At 43.0% G+C, this 20,175-nt stretch overlaps 2 protein-coding genes across 3 annotated transcripts in view; both read left to right on the top strand.

Moving 5' to 3' along the window:
* Window positions 1-833: 833 nt before the first annotated feature.
* Window positions 834-2,024, top strand: chst6 (carbohydrate sulfotransferase 6). The gene has a single exon (XM_030053388.1). The coding sequence runs from the start codon at window positions 834-836 to the stop codon at window positions 2,022-2,024; it is 1,191 nt and encodes a 396-aa protein (XP_029909248.1).
* A 9,722-nt stretch (window positions 2,025-11,746) lies between these two features.
* The window catches only part of spire2 (spire-type actin nucleation factor 2), a 29,614-nt gene continuing 21,185 nt past the window's right edge, over window positions 11,747-20,175 (top strand). For both annotated transcript variants that reach the window (XM_030053289.1, XM_030053290.1), the window contains exons 1-3: window positions 11,747-12,155; window positions 19,096-19,139; window positions 19,323-19,706. In XM_030053289.1, the coding sequence (XP_029909149.1) occupies window positions 11,858-12,155; window positions 19,096-19,139; window positions 19,323-19,706 (726 nt within the window). In that variant the 5' untranslated portion in view covers window positions 11,747-11,857. The remainder of the gene's footprint in view (window positions 12,156-19,095; window positions 19,140-19,322; window positions 19,707-20,175) is intronic.

Raw genomic sequence — 20,175 nt, 5'->3', positions numbered from 1 at the left:
AAGACTTTTACAGAAACTAAAAGAAAGAGAGCTCTAAAAAGAGAGGTATACACACTACATAATCTTATGTATGTTTCTAAATATACTCTAGTATTTATTTATGGTATATCCCTTTAAGCTGTTTTCAAATTTTTTGTGTGGGTTTCCTCCCACAGTCTGAAGACAAGCAGCTCAGGTGAACTTGAGCCTCTAGATTGCCTGTATCTGTTGATGTGTGTGTGTGTGTGTGTGTGTGTGTGTTGTTCTGCCCAGTGTATGCAGGGCTAGCCTTCAGCCTTCTCGTGACCCTGATTCAGGTTAAGCAAGTATAGATAATTGATGCATGGACTGTTGGATATGCTGGGATTCCTATACTACATACAGCACGGTATAATCAAAGTCTAGGGTTATTGCCTGCTGTGAGACAGAAACAAGAGTGCAGTACAGTCTTTCTGCAGTGAGGGGTAGTGCTGAGCACTTGCTAAACAGAGTAGTCTCTATGGCGGCCAATTGGGCAAAATGGTATAAAATGATCAAATTTGTTTATGCACATAAAAATGTATATCTTTTCAAGCACTGTCTGGTCATTTTCAGCAATTGATCACTGTACATTTGACTCGGTGTAGCCCAGTTTTAGCGCTTGATGTCGCCCCCTGAAGGTGACCTCACATATACCTGTAGGTAGAATATTCCCTCTATAGACTATCGCTGGTATAATGTTTTTCTCTCTGTGTCTTTCTCCCCCTCAGCTGAACTGTCTCACTGAGCCTCAGCACCACTACAACTTCTCTGCAGCAGAGAGTGAGATATCCACACCCAGCAACTAAGACTGACACCGATCCAGATCCAGGACTATGCCTCGCTGCAGACCTCCTACCATTATTCTCCTGGTGATCCTACAGGGGGCGGCAGTGGTGCTGCTCTATGGCTGGTTTACCCAACTTGGCCCCTGCAGCCCTGCCACCTCTGAGGGAAAAGTTCATGTATTGCTGCTGTCATCATGGCGATCAGGGTCGTCGTTCTTGGGTCAGGTGTTCAGCCAGCACCCGTCTGTTTTCTATCTAATGGAGCCCGCCTGGCATGTGTGGACCAAACTGCAAAAGCCTGGTGCCCGGGCACTTAGGATGGCAGTGCGGGACCTGATCCGGAGTCTGTTTCAGTGTGACCTATCAGTGATGGAGGCCTACATGTTTGAAAATCGCAACGTGTCCAGTTTGTTCATGTGGAGTCACAGTCGAGCGCTGTGTTCGCCGCCGGCCTGCCCCCTTACACCACGCAACCAGATCAGCAACCGCACAGAGTGCTTCAAGCAATGTGATGCAAAGGGCCTGCAGGGTGTCGAGGATGCCTGTCATTCCTACAGCCACGTGGTGTTCAAAGAGGTACGATTCTTTGAGCTGGAGTCCCTCTACCCGCTCCTCCAGGACCCCAGCCTAAATGTTCGCATCATCCACCTGGTCCGAGACCCACGGGCCGTGCTGCGGTCCAGAGAGCAGTCGGCCAAAGCCTTTATTAACGATAACGCCATCGTCCTGGAGCAAAAAGCAACGCCAGTGGCTGATGTCCAGTATCGCGTCATGCAAGAGGTTTGCCGTAGTCATGTGCGCATCAATGAGAGGGCCACCCTGAAGCCCCCGGACTTCCTGAAAGGCCGTTACAAGATGGTGCGCTATGAGGACATGGTGCGGGATCCACTGCTAGAGATCAATGCTATGTATAAGTTTGTTGGCCTAGAAATGACCAAAACGATGCAGGAATGGATCTACAAGGTGACCCACGGGAAAGGCAAAGGCACCAAGAAAGAAGCCTTTGAAATCACCTCTCGAAACGCTAGTGATGTCTCTCAGGCGTGGCGTACCGCGCTGCCTTTTGACAAGGTCAAGCGTGTCCAAGAAGTGTGTAAGGGCGCCATGTCCTTGCTTGGGTACAGGACAGTTGACAGTGAAAAAGAGCAGAGGAGAATTGACTTGGACCTGCTGGCACCAAGGGAGCGGTATCACTTCAGCTGGCTCCCGGCCAAAACAGAGCACTCTAACAACATTTAAAAAAGAACTGATGGATCACAGAGACATTTTCACTGAAAGACTATCTTAGAATAAAGTCTGAGTTTGATATAGGGTGTACTGACTATTGTAGTATTAAATGATCTAGTACTGGTATGCACAGGCCTTCCTCAACTGAGGGAAAACTGGCATGTCCAGGGTTGATGCAGGTCCAGATTCACTAAGATTGCATTGCACTGCCTGCACATTGTTGGGCCCTCATTTGCCCTAGCTAAGAATTCACCAAGAAATTAATGTGAATCAAACTGGCACAAAGAAGCAAATAGCTCCCATTATCACCAACTGTGAGCACAAGTTGCATGCTTCACCTGTAAGACTGATCCATTGAAGCAGTTCTTGATCTAGGAACCCATTGATGCCCAACTTATTTGTTGGATGGTCATGTCTGGCCCATGTATGTAAACACAAGAATATTAGTCTTGCAGCAGCAACGAATAAGACAAACTCTTTGCACAAAGTCTGAAGACAGCCTTCCAAAAGATCTCACATGGGCAACAACTTGGAGGTGTTGGTGTTATGAAGTGTTATTAAATTGAGAGCAATCTCAATTTTCATTGTCTCACTTACAGCTGCAACTATGCAGCATTTCAGTGATTGCACTCACTGTTGGTTAAAAGCGTGGCTTTCAAACATGGGTAACTGGTGATGTATCACTCTCTTGCATGCACAAACCCTGAACCTGCATCTGAGTGGTGCATGGTGCCAGTCTCTCAGATTGTCTCTAGCAGTGACACACAGTCAGCAGTGAAAACTGTTCGTGCAACACAAGGATCACCGCTAATCTGTCACTGTGACCTCTTTGAGAAGTTTTTATTATGTCTGATGTTGTGGTGAATGTTTACCATCACTCAACGTGTAACAGAAGTAATGTGAAGTCAGTCCATTGGTATCCGCATGATTTTAACCTGGACATCATGCCAGTCTCTCCCAGGGCTGTGATCAGTCTTATATGGAGACTGATGACCTGTGATGATCCTCCCACAGAGGAGGAGACAGGAGTCCGAGGCCAGTATTGTCTGGGAGGGAGATGAGATCGAGGTTCTTGCTGATATTATGGACAGACATCTGGGGAGCTTTTAGAAGCTTGATTACACAGTTAGCCAGAGAGGTGTAAATGTTTGCCTATAGCTTAATGTGCTGGATTTGAATCAATAATACCACACTTGAATATTAAAGCTGCACAAGGCAAAGATTTTTTGTAAATATACATTTATACACTTTATCATGCTAAATCATAAAATGATGCTGCAGCAGAGGAGAGCATCTCGTCCCAGCTGTAGACACTATAGATCAGTAGTCAGTATGATCACGGCTTATAAACCATCTCCCACCACAGCAAGTGAGGAATCAAATTTTAGATCAAAACACAAAGGATTTCTCAAGTATTTCTTGGTAATGAGCAGAGCCTTCGGCAGATCAGGCACAGTGCCTAGTGTCCCGCCTTACCCAATATGAGCCTTTTTTTTTTTTTTTTTTTTGGAAAGCTCAGTAAAATAATTTTTAAACATAAAAAGTCTGCAAAATTCTGAAAATAAAATTAGAGAAAACAGTTAAAAAAAAAAAAAAACTACAAGGAAACCATCAGAAAATTTGCCAAAAAACAGAAAATTATTATAACTAGTAAAAACACCCATAAAACTGTATTTGTATAGTTAAAGGTAAATTACAAGAAAAGTGAACACAAAATAAATGATTAAAGAAAGAAAGAAAGAAAGACAAGAAAACAGCCTCATACAAAAAAAAAAAAAATCCCTCAATAAATGAAAAATAAACAGTGAATTTTGTTCGGAGGGTGACATCACATCTTTGAGGTTGTTCCTCTTGGTAAGGAGGTCCTCCAAACTCAAAAAAAAAAAAAAATGCCAGCAGTCATTCATATTGATATAATCATCTTCAACAGTTGGGGAGTTGTGACAGATTATTTATTTAAACCGGCTAACAGTTTAATCCTGCTTCCTGGAATACCGCCTTCACTTTATTTCATGCTTGTTTACAGGGATTGTTTGAGTAAATGGTTAATAATTAGGAAGCTTTTGGAGATTTTTTTTTCTTCAATTTTCCACACTAAATCTCTTGTGTGAGGAGAACATGTTTCAAGCATGAGGGATCAGAGCATTTAGGCAATAAATCACATTCATTAACAAGATCCACCGAGCCACATACCACTGCTGTTGGTACAGCTGGTTTAGTTTCTTTGATTTTTTGTTGTTGTTATTGTTGTTCCATCATCACATTGATTAGCCATGTGTAAATTCCACAGACAAATTTGTCAGCATGAAAGCATAATTGGTCAGAGACGGTTGGCTTAAAAAGTCTATGCAGCACGGTCGTTCTCACAAACCATATCTCCTTTCCCCTGGTACATTTTCAAAATCTGGTTATAGCTCTGGTACACATTGCTTATACGTTGGTATGCATTGCTTTTTTCTAAACAGTTTTTCTTTGGGCGGAGTAACAGTACATGCAGAGGAGCATAACATTTTTTTTTTATCCAAATACATATATATATATATATATATATATACATATATATATATATATATATATATATATATATATATAAAAGTGAATCCCACAGTGGTGACATGTACATAGTGTTATGTGTCTGTTGTGTTCTGAGGTGGAGGAGGACTAAAAAGAGGGAAACACTTTGACACAGGGTCGTACTGATCAAATGTGGATGTATGATGCATGAAAGGTTTTGGTGCTTGACCCTCAAAAACAAAGAGTAATGGCTTCCTTGTAGATTCGACCATTTTGCCCGGAACTTCAGCAAACACACAGCGAGAAATCTGTTGCAAGAGAAGCAGAGGTACCAGATTCTGTGTCCACTGTAGCCTCAAATGACTAGATATCGAAAGAGACAAGGCAGGTTTAGATCATCATCATCACAAAACACCTCTGTTAATGCACTGAACATCGCAGCATGATTATATCTAACGGTGCAAGTGGATCTGCGAGGGGTCTTCCTTTAACACCGCCATTTGATATTTTGAATTCTCGCCTGTTGTGCTTCCCCACCCTCACCAACTGTGCTCCAATTGTGAAAGTCAATTTGCTTTGGTGAGGGAGTATTCCTCTTTGAAATCGTTTTCATCCAGAGATTCCAACTGTAAGCTGTGAACAGATTAGATTGGAGGGGGAAAACCTTTGCGACAGGCTCCTGAAGTGGATTAATAAATTAGGATTGACCATGTCAAAGTGGGTCCACTGTATCATGAGGGTGAGCGGCAATAATCCGTCCTTAACACTAAAGATAAGAAACTTTGCTGAGGCTGCTGCTCACTGTGTCAGCCCGAGCTGGAGCAATCTGCAGCACATGAGACAGAGTTTATGCCGAGTACACTGTGTTCTCTGTGTGTGCACGCATGTGTGTGTGTGTGTGTGTGTGTGTGTGTGTGTGTGTGAGAGAGAGAGAGAGAGGTGTGGGTGTGTTAGAAGGAGCTGGAGAGAAGGAGAGGAGGGGAAGACTGTGCGAATGTAAAGTTTTCTATGGGTTTTTCAGTATGCATGCTGGCCAGTCGGGTACTCCTCGTCTGCAGAGGGGAATATCTTGAGGAAACGGAGTGTGTGTGCTGCTGCTGCAGTGTTTTATAGCAGTGTTCAATGAGGGCAGTGTAATTTCTTGTTTAAAGGTTAATTGAACAACCTTGTTTTATAGTTCAACCATTTTGAGGAATGTGCTCTTCTTTCACTTCCCCCGTAGCTGCTGAGCTATTGAGGTAGACTTTATTTTGAAGAGCGTTAGCTGGGGGGAAGAACAGCTCAATGGCAGCAGGTTAGCATGTGGAGCATCCAGCCAGTATCCAGCGCTCAGTAACAATGAGAGGAAGACAGCAGCACTACTGTCCTACAGAACAGCTAGAGCAGGAAGAGAAGTGATAGCACATTTTTCAAAATGAGTGAAGTATCCCTTTAAAGGTATTGCAAATAAGTCTTTTGTTCCTTATAGCTCATTCAGCAATTTGTGTTGATTTTGTCACATTTGCAAATCCACATTCAAGCATTAAGCAACATTGTCCAAGTGTTCTTTTAAATGACATGCACCAATGTGGAGTTTAACCGCTGAGAGATGAAATGAAAAATAACAGGAGTAAAAATGTTGAAATGCTGACGTCTGGCTGGAGTAATACACACCTGTTGTCTGATTGCCTTAAAATTGATCCAATGTAATCTCACGGCTGAGATGCAAGTGCAAGAACAAGTTATGATCAGAAGAGACCGATGCTGCTCATTTTGTCTGCCATCTGCAATCAGCTGGTACTGAAAAGTGATTATTACACTTTCATATTTAATGAATGCCACATGTGGAGGATCAAAATGAGGTTCCACATGTTCTGCAGCTCAGCTCACAGTCCAGGTGGGAGGTCTGGGAACACCGGTCCAAACGGAGAGGATTTCTTTCCCTCTGTTTGCCGGCGAGACTCGGCCTCAGACTGAACAGAGCCAAGTGGATTTCCCAGCTCACAGACTCATGTTGAACTGAAGAAGTGACCCCTCCACGACCTGAGGGTCACCAGACCAGTCTTACTGTTCAGAGTGATGAATGTTTCACTGTCAGTCACAGCAACATGTCTCCCTGTACAATGTGAATCCTGTGAAGTGCCCACTATACATGTGTTTTGGGAAAAAAAATCACATTGGCGGCAGAGATGCCCTATGATATTTAACAACCGTTTGTACCCACATGATTTGTGCCTTTCTCCTACATTTGATAACATTTTAGCTGATATGTGCAGTTGGTCGACAACGTCAGTGCCTTACAGTGGCTTTAGCTGACAGACAAGTTCGTTTGTATTTATCTGAAGAAGATTTATGACAGACATTACATGGTACTTGTGATATTTAGACTAATGTTTGCAATAAACATTTGCTTTTAATGCTTGTCTTTTGTGTGCCTGTAGTTCATTTAGAAAAAGCTGCCCGTCAGCTAAGTTGATTTGGCATTTTAACACCTGTGAAAATGTGACAGCGGGGTTTTAATATGAGTGCATATCAGTATGAGGGAGGGATTTTTTTTTTTTTTAATTACACACACAAGAGTGCCATCTGCTGGCCAGGTCAGAGAGCAGACTCTTGCATCTCAAAGCTGAGGTACATTTTTATGAGGTAAACTGAACGTAAACATCCGAGTAAACTGCAGCAATCTGATGTAAACTGTACAAGGATCCTCTATTTTAATAAAGCACCAGGAAAATATGTTTAAATAATGATTTTATACATTTAATCAGTCAGGGGATTTGTTGAATCCTTACAGCTCGACACAGGGGCATCACCTGCATCAAGGAGCCTGTAAAGTAGCCTCTAGTATTTTAAAGTAAACCCCAAATTATTCTTTTCTCAGAGTCTACAAGTGTTTGCTCCAACTGGTGATTGTTTGCCCACTGCCACGTCCCTTAACTGTGTGCGATGCAGATTACCAGTCAGATGGCTTCCTGATTAAATCAGACCAAACCTAAAGTCTCATGTTCACTTCTAGTTAAAAATAAGACAGAAAGTGATCTGCTAAATCAGCAGTTTTTGCCACTGGAATGTAACTATGATCCTTTACACAAACCATGAAATAGAAACAATTCTTAGTGATCTGCGCTTGGATTTGGTATGCAAAACATGACCATGTGCAGCAAAGAGGCAAGATTTGACAGTCTCTTTTTATTTATTTATTTATTTATTGGGTTAATTTCCAGGTCATTTTCTTGTAACCTTTTTCTAGCTCCTTGTCAGTTTTTGGGTCATTTCTTGCTAAACTGCTCAGAGCCATTTTCCTTATGTTTTTGAAAGAAAAACATACCTGAAGCTGCTCACCTGTTAATGTCTCACATATATTCTAGAATAGCAGCAAATATATTCAGAAATAAAGTATGTTTGGTTAAATTAATTTTCAACATATTCAACTTAGAAAAGATATGTAAACATTATATGAAAGAGGGTTTTAAATGTTAACATTCAGTTCTATATACAGTACATGTGCAGGCCAACATGTTTCTTATGTGAATGCAAAATAAGAAAACTGACAGAATCTAAAATATACATGAATATAGATTTTTGCTGCATGGCTTCAGTGTTAGTGAGCTGCTGCTATGAGCGGATATTAAATCATTCTGACAATATAGATCAGACATCAATTTCCTCTGACTTGTGACTTTTTTTTTTTTTTTTTTTTTTTATTAATTGTGTGGCCCTAATCCTAATCCTAATCCTCTTCCATCTTCCTCTTTCTCATGTGGCCATTCTGACATAAATTAGCAGGGTTAACCCTGGTGACACTAATGACATTTCTAGGAGCCATGTATGTGTAGTGTCTTGTTTGACCACTAGGGGCAGTATTGTTGTCTTTGTGTGTCAGTGACTGCAGGGGGTCAGCAGGCGTGTTCATCAGAGGACACGGCTCGAACTGTGAACCGTGAGCTGTACAGAGTGAGTCTGTGCAATAAATGGGATGATCATCCAAAAACAAAATGTATCTTGGACATTTTTAGTTTCACTGATTTTTGTCCCATACATGTCAGGAACATGGCACGCCACCTGCTGGAGTGACGGAGTAAGGTTTGGACGGTCACTTCAATGTTATCTGAGGAAGAAAGACTGAATTCTCAGATTAAAGTCAGAATTCTGACAGTATGATTTTGATTTAAGTCTCTTCTGACATTTTTCTCAAATTTCTGACTTTGATCTCAGAATGCAAAAAAAAAAAAAAAAAAAAAAAACTTTTTATGTGGCCCTAATCTTCTTACACACATATAGGCCTCTGCAAGATGGTTGTTAACCAGACACAGTTCAGCAAGGAGAGGGCTCACTTCACATCACTGGGTCGATTCACTCCAATGGCAGAAGTAAACATGAGTGCTGATTATGAACAACATAGTCACCAAAGAAATCCTGGACCCATATCTCACAAGCCACATATCTTCCAAACAGTCTGACACTAAAATTACATTTTTCAGAAAAACAAATCAGAAGAAAAAGAACTTTGAGACATGTCCCCATGTCAACAACACCGTCTCGCAGCACAGATTGTCTTCTCGCCACGTTCCAACTGGATAAACAGAAAATTGAAGGGACTTATGTGAGGACTATACGTGAAACTATTAATTTATAGTTTAAGCTGAAATAGAATGTGTGTTTCTTTGCTCAATAATACTGTCATCATTTTTTAAACTGTTTTTAGACGGGAAAAAAGATATTGTGTACATTTTATACCACTGGTGCAGCTTGTAATGCATCATCTTTGGTATATAGAGCATCTTTGATGTAACCCTTTTCCTCAGCAGCCATTTTGACATTTTGAATAAAGGAGAGCAGAGATCAAACATAAATTGCAGTTTTGGGGAGCAGCTGCAAAAATCACAAAATGCAAAACCTCACCAATCTCTTGCAAAGGAAACATGACATTCAAAACCAGGAAATATCTTCTCATATTTAAATTTTGGTTTAGCTGACAGATGTAAACCACACAGACCCACATCTCATCCATTGTCATCATCATTGTCATCATCATCAGCTCATCATCATTTTGCCTGGCAGTGCAGTGGCTTTTTGTGTACTTGTACTTTTACTTTTACTGAAGTATATTTTAAATCCATTTCTGCTTGACTTTTGTCCATTATAACATTTTAAATCAGATCCATTACAAATGATCAGTGACAAACTGTGGAACCTTTCACAATAAAAGCTCAGTCAGCAGAAATGAGAAGAGGAACCTGTTTCTACTTTGTTGGCTCTATTTTCATTATTTCAAAATTTCAAAATAAAAGCTGCACCATGAAAAACTACAGTGACTAAACTGGCAAAAATGTGGAAAACAGGAGAAAAACATCGGTGACAATGAGAACCTTCTAGACTCAACCATCACATGATGTTCTTATTGCACATAGGTCAGTTGAGTCTACAGGGTCCTCACCTCAGTTGAGCGTAATGCCCCTTTAAAAGCATGTAGTGTGCTGTGTGTTCTCTCCTCTTTTTCTAACTGCATGGAAAAGATCACAGCTAACACAGTTACTGTTTGGAAAAAGGAGCTCAGTCACTTTTACTGCCAGGACATTTGAAATGAGACACTTTGTACTTTTACTGCAGTACATTTTTACTGCACTACTTCTTCTTCTACTGCAGTCAGATACCAGCAGAGGAACAGTATGTCTACTTGTACTACTTGGTTTGTCTGTTTGCATGTGTTTTCTTAAGTTACAGTGCGCTGACCTCTCAGGGCCAGTGTAATTCACTCATAGATAAATACAAAGTTTTGACTGGGCATTTCACATAATTCTGTTCTTTTTGACTTGAAGATGATGATAAAAGCTCAGATGCAGCCCAGGCTTTGATCTGTGCTGATATGAGTCACCAGCCCCAGCAGAGGTGACGGGCAGTGAACACTTCCTGCAGGTCCAGGCCCGTTCCCCTCCTGCTGGATGCCAGCAGGTGGACTGCACCATCCTCACCGCCCGGCCTCCTCCTCATCCTCCTCCCCATCGTCCTCTTCCTCTTCCTCCTGCTCCTCCTCCTCCTCCTCCCCAGCAGCTCTGCCATCCCTCTCATCCGCTGCTCCAGGCTGCCCGGGGTGAGCAGGTGTAACACCGGAAGTTCAGAAATTTTGCTTGCAAAATAAAAGACTACCCTATGACACACTTAAGAAAGGCCACAGACCACAGAGCTTGATTTGAGCAGAGCGGTCACTAAACTAAACAACATGACGTTTACATACATTCAGACTGTAAGCTAATTTGTCTTCTCGGAATCTTTATGCCATGAACTTGAAATTACAAATGTTGTTTTCCCGAGATAATGGCATAATTAACTGGAGGGCCAAAGAAAACAAAAATGATAGTCTAATATATTAAATCGGCGCAGGAGGCATCACTCAGTGTAGTTCTGTCAGAGCAGTAGAAGAATATTGATCATTTTAATTTGGAGCTGATTTTATGGAAAAGTCCCTTTGGCCGCTGTTCAATTCACTCCTTGCGACCCAGTTTTAGTGTCTCTTATTATGTGATGGGCTAATTAAAATCAGCTCTATTTTTTTTTTTTTTTTAAATAAATAAATGAGATAAATATTCTGTCTCAGAATTTAGGGATAATTAGCTCATTAATGCAGACAACAGGGGATTGTTTTTTTTTTAAGTGCATGCATTACTTTTCCGTGGATTTCCCTTTCGTTTCATTTTAAACGATACTTTGAATAACGAAAATAAAAAAGAAACGAAAGGAAAAGCAATTGCAGCATGTGAAAAACTGACTTGAGAAGAATCTTTTTGTATTGGGAATTCCAGTGATGACAGTGAACCAAGGAAACTGATTTTCAGTTTGTGTGCAGAGAATCTTCTGGCAGACATTTTTGAAGAACAGACTGTACTCACACTTTCTAAGGTAGGTTAATGCATTTGATTGACTGCTGCAGAAGTTATTAAAAGTGAAGCTAATTCCTGACTTATATGCGACTAACTTTAATAGGCTATTAGCTTATTAGATGTTGTCTGCTAAGTTAATCGTAATAGGTCAGTTATTAATTAACCCAGTTCCGTTTCTATGGTTGCACCCACAGACTGTATAAAACAGAGAGGACACGACAGCTCCCCAAATTGTATTATCCAGTCTATGTTTGCACGGTACGCATTTTGTTTTGAAAACCTCAGCCGGAAGCTGTGCTGTGTATCGTAGCTGCCTTGACACCCGTCGTGGTAACGACATGCAGCTGCGGTAGTTGAGTCGAGGTGAACGTCTGCCTCCGTGCGAACGGACAGGATCCTGGGCCAGACTCAGCGGACAGCGTCCATGGCCACGGAGCCGGCGGACTGAAGAATGGGCTCCGCGGCCTCGCAGCCATGGCCAGATCGACGAACAGAAGCGCGGAGGACGGGGAGTCGCGGGTGTCCGCTCAGACGGACCGCGGAGAGCAGCGGGACCTGGCCGACCCCCGGGAGCTGTCTCTCGAGGAGGTGCTGAAGTCCTACGAGCAGCCCATCAACGAGGAGCAGGCTTGGGCGGTGTGCTACCAGTGCTGCAGCTGGCTGAGGCTGCCCCGCCCGCTGGCCGGGAGGCTGCACCGGGTGAAGGACCCGTCCTACATCCTCCTCCACAGAGACGGAGCCGTGTCCTTACAGCCGGAGCTCCGCCACAACGGTAGGCCAGCGGCTCGACACTTGTTTCCCCCCTAACTTCCCTCTTCCCTCGTTTGAAGAGCCCACGACGCCAAACTTCGGCGAAAAAATCTGTCTTTTTAATATGACCTTGTTTACCCGCAAAGGTGTATTGCTGTTGAAATATTATTCACGGTCAGTAGGAAACACATTTCAATTCGGCATCCATCGGCATCCATATAATCTACAAAGTAGCAGATATTTGTAGTAAAATTTCAACTTTCTTCAACTGGTTCACCTGTGATTCCCTGTCTTCCTCCCCCAAAATAGACTGTTGTAGGCGGTAGCGAACAGCGCGGACCAATACCAAACGTCAACATTTTATTATAAATAAGTGCTGCTTGGCCGGTTATATTAAAGCAGAATTTAACTCATAGCATATTAGCGTATTTAGTATCTTTTGTGAGGCACGTACATTCGGTGTTAAGACAGGCCACATTGATATTTTTGGCTTAGAGTAACATTTTGCCCGACGGACAGAGAAGGGTGTCGAGGCTGCTACCCCGTCCCGTGCCAACCAATATGATCTTTATCCACAATCAGATAAAGTGTTTGATATTTTCATAAAGACTTTTCTGAGATTTGGATTCCCTTCACACCAGTGGCCACCGTGCTTTTGGTTGGGATTGTTGATGTTTTGTCGCACTCCCTCTTGCCAGCAGGGATGACTTGGACTGTGCCGGTAAATTATTAATTATTCATAAAGCGCAGCTTCACCCTCGTTTCCTCTCTTGGAAAGCCCGATTAGAAGACTTCAAAGCGGTGCAAGAAAAGTAGAAGCCCATAGGATTCACGCAGGGCTTGGATTGTTTTGCTGCCGTTGTAAATACCTGCAATATAGAGAGTATTCCTCACTGCGGGACCGTCGTACAGGCCTGCTTCTCCAAAACAGATATTGTGGATATCAAGTGCTGCTGGCAAGGCCTGGGTCTCATTTTCCCAGAAAAAATAGTCGTATTCTACATTTCTACACAGTCGTATGTTTTTGGCAAATTTTGTGGTCATTTTCCAAGATTTTCTGGTGGTAACTTTCCCATCTTTTTCTTCTCATTTTTAACTTTTCTTTGGGCAAATATTCTGGTCATTTTCTGATGTGTTCAAATTTTTGTCCTCTTTTCTGTTCATTTTCTTGTAAGTTTTAACTTTTTGTGTGAGGAAAGTTTCTGGTCATATTCTTGTTTATGTGTCTGAATGAATTCAAGTGAATTTACTCAGGTATCAAAGGATTAAATGGGATGGGCTGAGTTTTTGGAAGCCATAGTAAAATATCCCCCACCCTCACCTCTCTCTCTCTCTCTCTCTCTCACACACACACACACACACACACACACTGTGTGTGTATGGCTTAGCAGCGTCTGTGTTGGTCTAACTGAAGGAGTCTTTAGAGGAGCTGGGCCATGGAGAATATTCTCTGTGGCCTTTCCATTGTTTATAGATTTCTTGGCTACTGTCCAAGCGTTATATTGCATGGTGGAAGAATACAGTTAAACCATTATTAGTATATTAAATATCAAATTTGTTGAACATTTGGTATCGCTGCAGTGCAGATGTTTGGGACAGCCAGGCTGGATTCGTAGTAACTGAGCGACTGGTAGGTCGCTGGCCTCTCTCCCCCGTGTCTCAGTGCATCCTCGGGGGTAAAATACTTGAGTCACATCAGTGTATCAGATTTGTTGCTCAGAAAGAAAATGACATGAGAGTGCAGTTTCACCTTCCACCTGGGTATTCTTGTGGTCTCATTTTTTTTTCCATATCTTGGGATTCCCATGTGACCAGTTTTAGTCCCAGGGAGCCGTGTGGGAAACACTCTGTTGTTAATTTCTGTGTTGAATAATAGAATTGTCGCTGTGCATGTGGAGTTAACTGGTGAAAGTGAAACCCAGGAGTAAAGTCATGTTAGTGCATTCAGTAACTGGGATCGTTTGTAAGGAGTGAAATTACAACACGACTGAGTGATTCCTCATTTTTCCGGGGCCCCTTCCATCCTTTTCCAGCAGCCTTGGGGGGGGGTCTAGATCAAGGTGGATTAATCCGTTATGCTTCACAGCGACCATAAGCGTTCTCCAAGGAGATGTTTAGCTCTCATCCACAAAAATTATTTACTCTCGACAGATCCATAAGCAAACACAGACTATGTGTTGTTCTTCTGTAGTGACTCCACCTGCATCAGTAACGCAGTCAGACAGCGAGAGGACAGTTTCCTTGAGTTGTGCTGAACTTTTCGTGACCAACTACCTCCCAAAACATGACGCCAGTGTTTGAGAAGCTGTAATGCACTTTTTATTGGACAGTTAGGCTGGGATAACAGTAATCCCAGGTCAATTCACCTTTAAAAGAGACATGAGGTGCTTTGCGACAGCATCTTTTATCATCTATGGAGACTTTCATTTTCTCTGACTTTATTGTTTTATGGATGTTTTTATTACCCAGACAAGCAGATCCATTGTTTTTAAGCTTTTGTTTTGCAATTGCTAGTTTTATTGGTAATCCAGAGAATCACCCCAAGCATACAGGTGATGTGACTTTACTTTTCTGAGGTGATGTCATGTCAGTGTTAACAGGTGAGGACACCAGTGTCCTCAAGTGCTTCTCTTCAGGTTTTGGTTGCTTTGAAGCTGCACCAGTAAGCAAGAATTTAATGTGAAAATGCCAGCAATCTTATCAGGCTGAACCGCAAAGTGGAGCTGCAACAGAAAAGAGCCTCCCAGCCTCCCGCCCATACAAGCTGAACTATTCTGCAGATGAAGTGGTGGTTATACTGACTTTAAGTGGCTTTGCCCTCCACTGTGTCACTGGTTGCTGTGTATGAATAGATATTGTAATATGTCTAGTCGCAGCAGGAAATCTCATTAGTCTCAAATCACTTTCACCTCCTGAGACACTGAAACCACATGACAATCTGCATTGGAGGAGTGACTTTTTTAAAGATTATTTTTGGGCATTTCTGCTTCATTAGACAGTCAAAGTGGAGAGAGCCGGGTGGGGGGGGTTTGAACCTTAGCCGTGGTGTCACATGCTAACTGCTCTATACAGTGAGCCACCAGGGCTTTAATACTATTTTAATGATATTTTTTGTGTTATTTAACAAAAAAAAAAAAAAACTTGTCAGCTTCCAAAATGTTCAGCTGCGAAGTGTCAGCTTTTAAATTATAATTTCTATCTAAAAAGAAGAAAATTTTGATTGCAAGTTTAGTGGCATCTCTGAAAATTAAAACGAATAATTGGGCCTTTGCTTTCTGTGCCGTCTTACTCATGAAGTACGAGGCAGTGCTGTGGAGATCTGAGGGAGGATTATTTTAATGGCACAGAAACATCTCATTAATAGATGTATGACAGAGGATTCCTAACAGACATGGTATTGTCCCGTTTAAAGACAGACTGCACTTCTGCAGCTGCAGTGTCCCATATTGAGAGAGATGTGCTCACTCTGGCTGTGTTGTGAGGAGCCCCTTGAAAAGCTCCTGTTTTGTCGTGTTTTAGCTTAAAGGGATAATTCACTCATTTTGAAAAATTAGAGATTATATTATTTTAGATTATCTGTTGTGTAGGACAGGAGTGGTGTTGTCTTCCTCTCATTGGTACTGAGTGCTGGATACTTTGTTGGATATTCTCGCTAAACCCCAGAGATGTTAGTGTGTGAAAATCCCAGTAGATCAGCAGTTTCTGAAAGACTCCGAGCAGCCCGTCTGGCACCAACAACCACAGCTCGTTCAAAGTCACTTCAATCAAATCACCGTTCTTCCCCGTTCTGATGCTCGCCTTGAACTCCAGCAGATCGCCTTGACCACGTCTACAGGCCTGAATGCATTGAGTTGCTGCCATGTGATTGACTGATTAGATATTTGTGTTGACGAGTAGTTGAACAGGTGTAAATGAAGTGTCCATGTAGATATGTATGTATATATATATACATACATATATACAGTACAGGCCAAAAGTTTGGACACACCTTCTCATTCAATGCATTTTCATTATTTTCATGACTATTTACATTGTAGATTCTAACTGAAGGCATCAAAACTATGAATGAACACATGTGGAGTTATGTACTTAACAAAAAAAGGTGAAATAACTGAAAATATGTTTTATATTCTAGTTTCTTCAAAATAGCCACCCTTTGCTCTGATTACTGCTTTGCACACTCTTGGCATTCTCTTGATGAGCTTCAAGAGGTAGTCACCTGAAATGGTTTTCACTTCACAGGTGTGCCTTATCAGGGTTAATTAGTGGAATTTCTTGCTTTATCAATGGGGTTGGGTTGGGATTTATATATATATATATATATATATATATATATATAAATCACACAATAAATCAGAAATTGTTTGTCCAGTCACTACCAAAGTCACAGGTATGATTCCTAACAGTGTTGAACCATGTGTGTCAAACTTGTTGAAATTGCTCAATAGGGGGCATCATCAGTTCCATGTGTGTGGCACAAGTTTGGCCATAAATCAGTGACATTTTTTCCAAAGATCACCAAACTCGGTGGATATTTTTACTGAAGCTTTCAACTTGTAATGCTTTTCATTGGCTTGAACCCTGGAGTTGCCACTTGTGGTCGTATTTTATTTGTTTCTTAAAATGTGTTTGGCTCACAGTTTTGTCTTTACGGTGAAGTTTGCAGAGATTCTGCTTCAAGGCTGAATCTCAGGGTTTCTGTTATGCTGTTGTACTGTAGGACACAGGCCAGCTGGAAACTCTGTCAGTATGAGAGTTAAAGAATTACATGCTGACATACTTACAGTTAATGTTATAAATCATCTGACCAGTACAGTTAACATTTTGAGTTCCAACCGTCCTGTGTTAATGTGTTGTAATGGATCTGTATACACACATGTGTGTGTTAGGTGATTCATTGTTCCTCAGATAGGCTAGGCTCACTGAGGCTGAGGAATGCTGTGCGCCACACCTTGCCAAACACCTGACTGACGCCCATGCTCGGAGGCAGTGGGAGCATCAGGTGACAACCGCACTTCAAAAGAGACCCCTCCCACCCCCCACCCGCCGCTACAGCTAGCCACTGTTTCTCGGAGCTCGGTTTTTACTCTCTGTCACTGTGCAACTTCTTTGAATTTCATCTCTATGACCTTATTACCATGGCAACAGATGGTGAAGTCCATCTCTGGAGTGTGTGTGTGTGTGTGTGTGTTATGCGGGGGAGTGAATCAGGGTTACGAGGACAAAGTCTTCTCCATCATTAACTAGATGAAACCGTGTGTGTGACTTCAAGCTAATAAGAGCCCTCGATGCACTGAAGGAGTTATTTCAAGAAGCAGAACTCCTCAACCCGATAACGCTAAGATTACAGTAAAATAACCCTGCCGCTATTGTGTTTTATGAAAGAGCTCTGACTGGTGAGGCTACATAACGTCCCTAAGAACTAATGTCCACGTTTCATTCGACAGATTATTTCAGTCTTCAGAAATGAGCACATATTCCTTTGGATTGCAGGTGGCAGATCAGCCAGCAGGACCCGCGTTTGCAAAAGTGTCATATCATCAAGTCCATCAGCTGCCTCTGTAAACGCTGCTCTTAAAGGGATAGTTCACCCCATTTGGAGCATCCCGCCAGTATCCAGCACTCAGTAACAACGAGAGGAAGACAGCAGGACTACTGTCCTACAGAACAGCTGGGGGGGGGGGAAGAGGGATAATATCAAATTCGTCAAAATGGGTGAATTCTTCCTGTAAGATGTAATGTGGAAACCCAGCCCTGCAGATAATGAAAGGGATAGTGGGGAGTTTTTGCAGTGGAAAAGCCATTAGTGGCGTGTGTGATCTTCTGCCCTCAGCAGTGAGGTGTGTTACAGTGAGGAAACTCTGTGAATATGTCAAGTTAAATAGCACTGACTAACCATCAGGGGCATTTCAAGAAGCAGGATCACTCAGCCAAATATGCCAGAATGATCGTGAAATGACTTGTAATCAACAATGTTTAATTCATTGAGTAAGTCTAGATGTCGGGCTTAGATGTGTCGGCGATGCAGATTCCTCCGTCCCTTTGGTGTCTACTCGGCTGTGACTGTGGGAAACTGGGACGAGTATTGTTGTTCGCGCTAAAGCGAGCCCGTGCGTCCGTTATTTGAACCTGTCCGACAGGTTCGGAGGGGCTCATGTTGATCTGCGTCTGAATAGAGAGTTTCTCCGCTCTCCTTCAGTGTCAGTCGCTGTCTTTGTTCACTGAGGCAGCGTCTCCATTCAGACGGGGAACAGTGTGCCGCTCTGTGTTTGTCTGCAGGAGACTCGGCCCCCTGCTCTCAGCACTTTGTTGTCGACAGGAAAAGATGCTGTGGCAGACTGTCCACCCCCCACCCACCCCCACCCCCCCGACCCCCACCACCACCACCACCATGCTCTCTCTGTGTGTCTTTGTCTCACCCTCTGTCCATCTCCCTCGCTCTCTTTAACTTTCTGCTGACCTCTCTCTTCTCTCTCGTCTTGTTTTCTTATACCGCTACTCTGATCACTCTTTCTCTTTCCCAACCTCTCTCTCTCTCTCTCTCTCTCTCTCTCGCTCTCTCTCTCTCTGTCCATGCTCCTGTTCCTCTGCAGTGAAAGCTGCTGAATGAGGAGTTTCGGGCCTCTCGGGTGTCATTACTGACATCTGAGATCGGAGACAGAACTTTGTCGCGCACACACCGGCGTACGCGCTCCCCGGGCTGCGGCACACTAACGCACGGTCATGTTGTGACGGCGGAGCATATGGAGACTCCAAAACTGGAATCATAAAACACCCCCTCGTTATCAGCGCAATCAAGTTGTTGCCAGTGGCGGCACGGACAGCAGCTTTGACAACAGATCACATCCAGTCACTTTTCTGCTGAATAACACTGGTGCACTGTATCTATATGCCTCTAATTAGTACTCCTTTAAAAGTCTCTAATACTGACGGGATGTGTGTCTCCTCTCTTGTCTGTGTAGATGAGACCGATGGGCCCGCATCTCCACCCATCGCAGAGCATCAGGTGAGTGTTTGGATATTTTCATTTTTCAAAAGGCTTTGACACAATCTCACACGGCCCATCAGAGGACCAGTGGTTGTGAAAATAAAGCAAGCATTTATCAGATTGACTCAGACTTACACAGTGATTGATGCAAGGAGCGTGCAGGTAACAGTGCCTTTTTCTGCCTCCACCGGTCCAATCCAGCTGGTCCAGTCGCTGGGCGTGGCCATCTACCGGGCACTGGACTGGGGGCTGGACGACAGCGAGGAGCGCGAGTTGAGCCCGCAGCTGGAGCGCCTCATCGAACGCATGGCCGGCGGAGAGCAGGGCCTGGAGGAGGACTGCACTGCCACCAACGGGACGACGGACGAGGGCTACAGCGGGCAGGAGGAGGAGGAGGCGGAGGAGGAGGAGGGGGAGGGAGCGCCAAGGCCGGTGTGCACGTTTCGCCAGGTGATGGCGCTGTGCGCGTCTCGGCTGGCCAACCCGGGCCTGGCTCCAGAGCACTACCAGGCGGTGTGCAGGGCTCTGTTTGTGGAGACGCTGGAGCTGCAGACCTTCCTCATCAAAATCAGAGATGCTAAGGAGGTGTGTTGGGTTGTTTTCCCTATCACAGGTGTGACTGTTAATTTAACACTCGACCGTTAAAAATACACTAAAGCAAAACTAAAACTACTGACATATACAAAAAAAAATCAATTCAAAATCAAATTCAGCAAGTAAATGTAATTAGCTGCCTCCACCCTGAGACTTGATATACACAGATGGGTCAAATGATCTATTGTGGCGGTCTTACATTCACTGTTGACGGGAAGGACAGACTAATAAACAAATGTCGACATGCTGGAAGTGTGGAGTTTCAGTCCCTGGTTGATCCAGATAAAACCTGCCTGGAGTCAGCTGTAAATAGTTTCCCTCATAACCTGACATGGACTGGTGTGAGATTCTGTGTTGATTTCGTACAGACGTGTAGTGAGATGAGACTGAAACACAACAGCTGTTAACAGGCAATATTAGTGAACATCATTTAAATAAAAGAATGAAACAAATCAAGTGA

The sequence above is a fragment of the Myripristis murdjan genome, chromosome 6, assembly GCF_902150065.1.
Source record: "Myripristis murdjan chromosome 6, fMyrMur1.1, whole genome shotgun sequence".
In the NCBI taxonomy this organism is placed as follows: Eukaryota; Metazoa; Chordata; class Actinopteri; order Holocentriformes; family Holocentridae; genus Myripristis; species Myripristis murdjan.
The sequence above is the reverse complement of the archived record's forward strand: the minus strand, read 5'-3'. Positions and strand labels throughout refer to the sequence as shown.

Coding starts and splice junctions, on each gene's coding strand:
- chst6 (XM_030053388.1), top strand. CDS start 834: ATGCCTCGCTGCAGACCTCCTACCATTATTCTCCTGGTGATCCTACAG.